At 35.5% G+C, this 9219-nt stretch overlaps 1 protein-coding gene across 8 annotated transcripts in view; it reads right to left on the bottom strand.

Moving 5' to 3' along the window:
* The window catches only part of fcho2 (FCH and mu domain containing endocytic adaptor 2), a 108861-nt gene that overhangs the window by 32902 nt on the left and 66740 nt on the right, over positions 1–9219 (bottom strand). For all 8 annotated transcript variants that reach the window (XM_017698542.2, XM_017698535.2, XM_017698552.2 and 5 more), the window contains exons 9-14: positions 5238–5282; positions 4462–4531; positions 4293–4317; positions 3867–3923; positions 3714–3771; positions 2502–2677 (exon numbers count right to left, since the gene is read on the bottom strand). In XM_017698542.2, coding sequence (XP_017554031.1) covers positions 2502–2677; positions 3714–3771; positions 3867–3923; positions 4293–4317; positions 4462–4531; positions 5238–5282 — 431 coding nt within the window. The remainder of the gene's footprint in view (positions 1–2501; positions 2678–3713; positions 3772–3866; positions 3924–4292; positions 4318–4461; positions 4532–5237; positions 5283–9219) is intronic.

Here is a 9219-nt window from a genome sequence, read left to right as displayed (position 1 = left end):
TTAATTTCATTAGATTTTGCTGGTGAGGCCAAATACAGTGCTTTGTATTTTAGATTTGGAGTTTTAGCATTTTATTTTAGACCAATGAATCCTAAGAAGGGATGGGCAATATTTCAATCATCAATGTCATAAAAATGTATGCTAAAATCTGCTTTTTTCCGAGCATAGTGTGGATATCATAAGTACGTAAAGAACAGTGTGTTTCAATGACAAGGAGAGCCTAACTGGGCCTGTTTAATTGGATTTAGTGCAGTACAGTATGTAAAAATACTGAATAATAAACAATGTAATCTCATAGGTTTACTATAGTACTTTAGCAGTATTTATAGTATGTGGCACTACAGGTTCTGTTTTGGCTTTGAATATCATAGTTTAATATTTTTGCCATTTTACCCATCCCTAATCCTAAAAGACAGGGTTTAGGCCACCCTGCGCATTTCTGTTTATTTGTTAGGGAAAATTTGGATGTTGACTCTGAGAAGTTGAATGTTATTACAACAGAAGTGAGTTTTTCTGTGTTGGAATGGAGTCTGTGGGTATGTTTCTGATGAAATCCAATTACATAATTATATATTTAATGACATCATGAGTTAAGTAATGAATTACATATACATTCAATTTAGATTCTGTGTCTGCTTTGAATCTGCACTCATGATTTCTTTCCTGGTTTTTTTCAATGTCAAAATAATTCCAAAAACCTTGCAAAGAAGCAAATCGAGACAATCATATTCAGACCATTAAAGTTATCTCCTCCTCTACTTTCCAAACTTGGTACTGAATAAAAGTTTTACAATCTGCACTTTTGAGATAATTTATTCACTTGTTTCAATGAGCTAAGAGGGAGGAATAATTATGGTGGCATGTGAAAGCTTGAACTGTTTTGCTGATTTTAAGTAAAATTAATAACATTCTCTTATGTAGAATTTTATTTTAATGCACAACTTTTGATTATTTGCTGAGTTTTTTTCAGAAAAAAAGAACAAAATATAAAATGTGCTATAAAACGTGGCCTGTGCAAGTTTCATTGTCCCCCCCACACCCATATGATCATTTTAACTCACTAAATATGGCATTTTTCTGCAAAGTTTAGTGCAGAAAATGTTCACACATACTAGAAAAAAAATAAGTCTAAAATGTGCCATAACTTTTATAGAGACCAAACTTTGTGTCGTATTTTTTTATTTTCTGACCACGTTGACTCTTTATTCTGAAGACGTATAAAGTACAAAAGTGAGATCTAAGGGATTCTACGGGATAAACAGTGCTGGACTGACCCAGAAAGAAATGATAAATGCTCTTTCAATGAGCAGTTCAAAAGCTTCCAGGGGGTTTCAGACACAGACCAATCACACTGACTCATTCAGCATCTTTAACAGGGCTTACATCAGGAGAGAAAACTTTTAGAGTGACAACTCTTTCAAGCATGGTCAGTGAAGAAAGAGCAGTGAAGTACTGCCCCCTAGTGATGGCAAAAACAACAGAAGTGAGAGAGAGAGACAGAGAGATGGCTGCAGAGAGAGAGAGAGAGGCTCAGAACTGAATGAATGGACTTAACATCAGCCAATCAGAGCACAGGTTATGTAGAGTAAGCCAGACCAATCATTGGGCACTCATCCGACACAGTGACCAGTCTGAGTGTCTGTGTGCTGATGTGATATGCATGTTTCTGTGCATTTAACTGTAAGTACATACAAACATGTGTTTATATTAGACTTTATATAGTTATATAGTTTTTATTTGCCATGTGATTGCAAATGTGTTGAATCTTTAAACAAATGGCATTTGAATATCCAAACAAGGACATATTTTACATTTGTTATATATATATATATATATATATATATATATATATATATATAGTGATCTTTGTGTTTTAGCTGCGAATTAGCAGTATAAATTACAGAATGATAAACAACACAGTTTAAGCTGTACAATTATCATCCTTTGTAATATTTCCACATGTAGCTCCACTTAAGATGAACTCCACTTAATGGTGAAATTTTGCTTAACGTGAGACAAAATAGTTTTTTTTGGTATTTAGTGTGGCTACACTTTGTCTTTACTTACTGCTTCTATTCTTTTCAGCAGATTTGCTTTTAGTTTTTTCAATCAAATCTGCAGGAATATTGTTCCACACCTCCAAAGTTCATTCTTAGAACTCACTTTTGGAAACTTCTGTTTTTCTGTCCTTTGGCTTTCCTCTTCTTTATGCACGTGGATCATTTTACATACAATCTGCTCAGGAATATCACCTGAAAAATGCTAGTAATTATCTTATCAAAACTCCTAAGAAATACCTCCTGAAAAATGAGTAACTGGTACTTAATGGCCATTTTGACTGAAACTTAAAAAAATGAAGGGTGGTCTCTAAATTTTGTACAGTAATATTGAAATATTAAACGTTTTTTATTGTAAAGTATTTATGTCTTATTAACACCTGATTAAGTAGACATATGCTAAGATGATTTTGGACGTCTGCGTGATATGTGCTGGTGCCTTACCGTAGCAGAGGGAGAGAGGGTAATGTTGCCAATGGAAGCCTTCAGCTCGTCGATGGTGGCTTTGTGCTGGTGCGTGCCGTTGTTGGGCTGCACAGGTTTGATCTCCACATGGAACTTCCTGCGCTCGTCTTCTTCTTCCGAATCGCTGGACGAGTAGAAGGAGTTGTCTTTGGCATGTGGACAGAATGGTTAAGGAATAGAAACAGTGCTTAAACAAACTTCAACAAACAAACAAACCAACCAAAAAAAGAGAACAGGTTATCAGATTAAAAGCAGAATAAAGTTCAAGGAATGATAGAAAATTGTTACAAACAGAAGAGCCATACAAGAAGTTCTTAATTTCACAGCTACAAAAACATGATTCTGTGACTACATTTGCTCTAGAGATTTGAGATTACTCACCTCGTCACTATTGATTTATTAACAATCCATTAATCTACTTTAACAATTAATTGATTAACCAAAGTTTTTAAAAAGGCCATACAATATAAAGGGCAATATATTATATACATATAATATAAGGGCAAAACTGAACAATAACAAGCCATGTGCTTGTACACAGTGGGGTCCAAAAGTCTGAAAATTTTAAACAAAATGAAAACAAAGAAAGGTTATGACAAGTGAAAAAATATTCAAGAGCACTATTTCTAGATCACTTTATTAAAATGTAAGCAGATTTATGACACTGACATTGTTTTTTTTTGTTTTTGTTTTTTTTTTAGCCTTTTTTCTATTGAAGCATGCGTTCAGACAACACTTGGATGGATTTGATCTACTGTCAATAAAGCAAATACTAAGAAATTCTGTAATTCATGATACAATTTCAAAAAAATTACCTTCACTCAAATTGTAATGCTAAAAATGTAACTTTAAATGACTTTGAGTGACTTTAAATGAAAAAAATACAAAGAAGTTCTTCACTAGTGTTCTCAGACTTTTTTACTCCACAGTATTCTAAACTATAGGGAAAAATAAATGACTAAGCCCATAAAACACACACAAACAAACAAATACAAGCAAAACAAGCAAATAAATGAATGAACAAATAAATGAAAAAACACTATGTGGCAAAAATGTATACAAATTGGTGTACAAAACAAAGACAAAGACAAAGCTCAGGGAATCAGCTGTAGCTGCAGGACTGGTTGAAAAGAAGATAATGACTTCAAAGCAAAAAATTAAGCTTTGCACCCAGACTTGGATGAAGGATATCATTTTCATTGACTTCTGGTCGAATGCAGAATCCCTCTTCATCCACCTGAGGCACATTCTGCACAGAGATAAAACACAACAATGCAGCATTACTTATTTCACAAACTGTGTCTTATTATATTATTGCTGTCCAAGCTTTAGGTCATAACTCACAGCGTTTTGGATATCTATGGCTCCATAAAAATCTGGAGGAGCTCCATTGGCAGTGTTCTGTGTAAAAAATAAATAAATAAAATTACAATTTTTGTTTTGACATAGAAGCAAACAATACTTTTAATAATCATCATTTATCTTTTTACTTCTTTGAGAAGCACAATGAAAAACATGCATTAAAATCATTCCGTGTCTTAATTTTTTAATTTACAACTATAATGCACTACGCATTATTCTTTTTTAACTGGCTTATATGTAAGGCCATTTGAAGCTGAGAACTACAGAAGAACCACAAAAGATTTCACACTACAAACACAGAAAAGCTACTCAAAAGGATTTTACACAAAAATCTACTGCACTGACACATATATATATATATATATTTATTTGATTTTTTTATTAGTTACTATATAAACAAATACTCACAGTGGCTTCAACTTCCGTAGACTCACTATTCGAGAAAAAGTGTAATATTAAAATTATTAGGCAGTGGATCTAATAACTACATGAATCAGATACCAAGCAACAATTACTAAACCAATTTAGTGAGAGGAAACACTGAACTATAAAAAGGAAGATTTAGCAATGCTCTTACGTGGAATCTGTATCTTTGTCTTTTCGTCGACCAGGAATGGTGAAGGGCTTCCTTTTTCTAGGTTTGGCACCTAGATGAACAAATTTATACTGATATTACAGGAAATCATTGATGTAATTCAAAACAGTCACGCAAAAAGGGCACTTGATAATGAAGAATTGTTGCAAAACAAATAAAAAGCAAATAAACACAGATGTGTCAAATGCACTGCTATCAAGTATCAAACGTCTTTAAAGGGGGGCAAAAATGAATTTAGTTTAATTTAGTATTGGGTAATTTTCCACAGCAAGAGTGAGTATATCACATCAATCATTTTTAAGCAATCATATAATTTGTTAGGAATCTTAGAACATCCTAAATATAGATTTTAATTTGACTGAGTTCTTAAAGGAACACACACACACACACACACACACACACACACAAACCTATGATTAATCGGTCATGCATGTTTGGATTGGATGTTTGGTTGACCAAGACATTACATACAACTACCTCCTGCAAAGAAAACAGCTTTACTGACTTTAGGTTAGATTTGATTTATTGTTAGATTATGGTTATGGTTTAGTGGTGTATATAAATAAAAAAATTACACAGCAAAGACTTAACAGCAAAAAGGGGAAAAAAATCTTTAATCCAAACAGAAATTAAATAAAAGCAAAATGTTACTCAATCATTTTTCTTATACCACACTGGCTCAGAGGTTGCATTTAAAATTAAAATAAATATTCCAACTTCCAAAATCACAATTGTAAAAGAATTAAAATGTCACATACCTTCAGTGGCAATGGAGACATTGCATTCCTCAAATTCAATGGGCCCTGTAAGCAGAACAAGCAAAGAGCAAGTGGCAGTTGGTGGGGACAGTTTTGGCATGTCTTGTAGCAGTTTAATCCTGGCCCATACAATACTGTGCAAAAGTCAAGAGATCATCTTTCATTTATTTCATTTCCAGTCTAAACAATTATTAAGTACAAGTTAATTTTTCAGGAGACACATGTGAGGAGATTGTACACAAGATAATCCATAAAAAAAAATAAAATGAAATGCTCAAAAAATGTAAAGATATAGAGAAGATCAAACTCCTAAGGACCATCAGATAAACAGCACTTAAAGCATTTATCTTTGAGAGAGAGGAGAAAAACAAGCTTCGCTGTTGCTTCAGATCTGAAGAAAATCCACAGGTGTTTCGGTCTATCCTTCCACTGTGAGAAGACACCAATACTATGAGTCTGAAAGGATGTGTAGCTGACAAGAAGCGACTACTGAGAAAACGAAATAGATAAGAAGAACATCTGCAAATCAAAGAAAGAAGCTGCTCATGTTCTTAGCATGGACTGACCACCCCAGAGTCCAGACCTCAACATTACTGAATGTGTTTGGGATTATTTGAATTGCGAGAAGCAGAAAATACAACCAACTTCTAAGACTGAAATTTGGAGGTAGGCCAGTGCTGACAGAAGTCCTCTTACTCGAGTAACCGTGAGCAAAATAAACGCGGCAAATAATTAAACTACATTGGCGGTATTTTTTTTTCTTTGCTTTACTTTTCCGTGCTGTAATTACACTGAAGTGGATGCAGAAGGACACAGCAGTAACGGGCGAGTTGAGTCTTAACCTTTGTCTTGTTTTTGTAATACCCCTGCAGATTTGATATTATGTTTTGTTGGTGAAGGTTTTGTGTATGTTTTTATTAAAATGATCTGTTTTTTCCTAACATTTAAAATGAATAACTTGATCATCTTTGTGACTGAAATTAATAAACGAAGGATGGTCCCTGACCTACTGAGAATGAGTTGGGCAATCCGGATTTTTGGAACGCTCGGAATAAAAAAAGTACTTCTGTATAATCAACAGTACATGGAATGGCCACCAGCTAGATTTGTGACATCTCCTTTGAGTCAGAGTACAGTTTACAGCCAGTGCACGCACGTGCACACACACACACACACACACACACACACACACACACACACACACACACACACACACACACACACACAGACAATATCCATGCTTGTGGGACAGCAAACAAACAGATAAACAAACTGAACTAAAATAAAAACATACGACCGTGAGCAAATACAGACCCAGAACAGATGCACAGAATATTAATTAAAGCAGGCTTAAGAAACATGGTGAAACAGAATGGCACAGAAGCCCAAGAAAAACAACAAAGCACACGCTTCACTTCCTGCTCATCAATTTTACATATTCACATCCAAGCTTTTTACACTTCCCCACATCATTCTGGGGAGCCAAGACACATCAGCATGGGTGGAAGCTTTAAAACAAACACCCTATCACAAACATCATATATACAGCTAACATTTTCAAATAATGTGTATGTAATAATAAATATATATAACTCAACCTGCCCAAACATACCTAGAAATCACACAGCAATACATGTATTCTCTGCTTCCGTGACTAAGAGTGAAGAGAAGGAAAATGTCCTTAAGTGATTGGATCGCTGTTAAGAGCCCTTTGGTGCGTTTCTCTTTGTGTTTACAAGCATAAAAGCTAATGCTTGTCCAAGAAATAAAGAACAGTTTTTTTTTTTTTTTTACTAGCAGCAGACTGATCGCCTGGGGCGCTGTTTCCTCTGCACCAAAATGCCCTGACCTGAAAAAAACCAAAGCACATGATACCAAACTCAGAGAGCAGCAGCGCTTCAGCAGAGTTTCCCCTGAGAACAGCACGCAGCAGCGGCGCAGGCAAGCGGCGAGTCACGAGAGGAGCACACCACTTAGCGAGGGGCGGGGAGTGGGTGGGGGTGAGTACAGTATCATTGTCTGTTCTTCCTTTCTTTTGCTCCCTTTCTTCTCTTGGCTTCTGTTTGTGTGACATATTTCCCCCAAATCTGAATATCAGAATGAAAATGCTAAATGGAGTTTCAGAGACAAAAGAAAGCCAAGCCGTAATATACACCTCGGTTTCTCATTTTTAAAAGCCCTCACCAACATCCTGCAGTGTTAGGGGCGTTTCTGAACATTTAGGGACCCAAAGCAACATCTTACTTGGCATGGAGGGGGGCAAGTAAGTTTTTGAATGCGAAAAAAAAAATGGGGGGGGGGGATTAATGCCTTTTTTATTAGGAATAAAAGAAAGTTTTGGACCCACTGTATTTTTTCAACAAAGAACATTAAAATATGTATGTACCTGGGGCCTCCTGTTGGCTCAGGGGCCCTAAATGACATCTTATGTTGCTAACAGCAGGACATGGCTCAAACAGGTTGGCTTGTTTAGCAAGGGAAAGCAGCCTAATTCATAAAATGCTAACAAGAACAGACACTGTCCTGAAGCAGGTACACAACTATCTGAAACCACACAAGAAAACGACTGCATTTTCACTTTGCACAAATATCCATGAATGTTTCTCTCTGGCACAAGGGAAAGGAGGGGAAAGGTGACGTCAGGTAAATCAGCACACAGTAACAGGTTGCAGAATACAGGGTCAAACATTAGTCACACATCAGGCATGCAAATCTTGTCCAAATCTGGAGAAAAGGCACAAGACTTTGTTTCATAACTCTCTAAACAGGCAGACGGTTTGGTTTATATCACATTTTGTGTGTATGTGTCTAAGTGTGGGTATGTATTTAAGTCTTTGCGGGGACCACAGGATAGCAAAAAGCAAAGTTTGCCTCCAGATCAACACTCCTATGCAATATATACTGTACTGATGAATGTATTACTAATGTTGGTCTACTATATACTGACATCAAGGCAAAAATACAACATAAGGATGTTTCAAAATTTTCAACAGACCACGGTTTTATGTTTTTTCTAAGGCTTTGAAGTTGAGGGAGCTGGGACAGATGGAACAGCCAAATTAAAAAAAGAAATATTATTAAAATACTATGAATATGATAATATATTCAACGTTTTGCACACTTCACTGCACTAAATCCAATTAAACAGGACTAATTATGCTCTCTTTGTTTATGCTCCCTATAGAACATGCAGTGTTCTAATGATATACTCAGAATAGCATACTGTGGTGTGTTAAGTGCAGCAATATAATTTATCACAATAACGATAATTATTGTTCTACTGACCACCCCTATACTACACAACTGTTCTATAGGCCTCCTACTGCACACCCACACCTGCTTGACATGCTACTTAGTATGGTAGTAAACGGTTTATTTAAATTGATCAAAATGTCTACATGATTCAATCACTGAGATGTAAACAAAATCATATAAATTTGGTTTTCTTTATAGTGGTGAAAGAAACCAGTGGCTGCGATGCACTGCGAACAGACCTTTTATTTACTATCCAAAACCACCAGTCAAACTACATGTCTACTGAGTTTTATATGCATATGTTGATAATAGTAAAATAGTGGTAAAAAACCCTGCACATACCTCTCCTCTGTGAAGGGATTTAAAAATGTTTTAGCCCAAAAAATCTTACCTTAAAAAAGAGTTTTACCAGTACTCATTTCTGCACAATGCAACTGTTGAGATGCATACAAAGTCATTTAAAGTAATCTGGTTTGAAGTGCTGCGTTCTAAAGAAACTTAAAGGGGAATTGATCTAACTTTGCACAATTCAACCGTTTTGTAGTGGTTTGATGTGAATTGGTTCATCAGAGAGAAACATACCAGCTCTGATTTCTTTACAGTGGTGCTGATAGGAGCCAGGGGTACAATGTACAAATATAGCCATTTTATATCATCTAAAACCACCAGTAAGCCTACACGTCGTTTCTGATTTTTTTTTTTTTTAGATGAAATCGTGATGGTGGTA

The sequence above is a fragment of the Pygocentrus nattereri genome, chromosome 23 (assembly GCF_015220715.1).
Source record: "Pygocentrus nattereri isolate fPygNat1 chromosome 23, fPygNat1.pri, whole genome shotgun sequence".
Lineage (NCBI taxonomy): Eukaryota > Metazoa > Chordata > Actinopteri > Characiformes > Serrasalmidae > Pygocentrus > Pygocentrus nattereri.
This window is presented reverse-complemented; position numbering and strand designations above follow the sequence as displayed.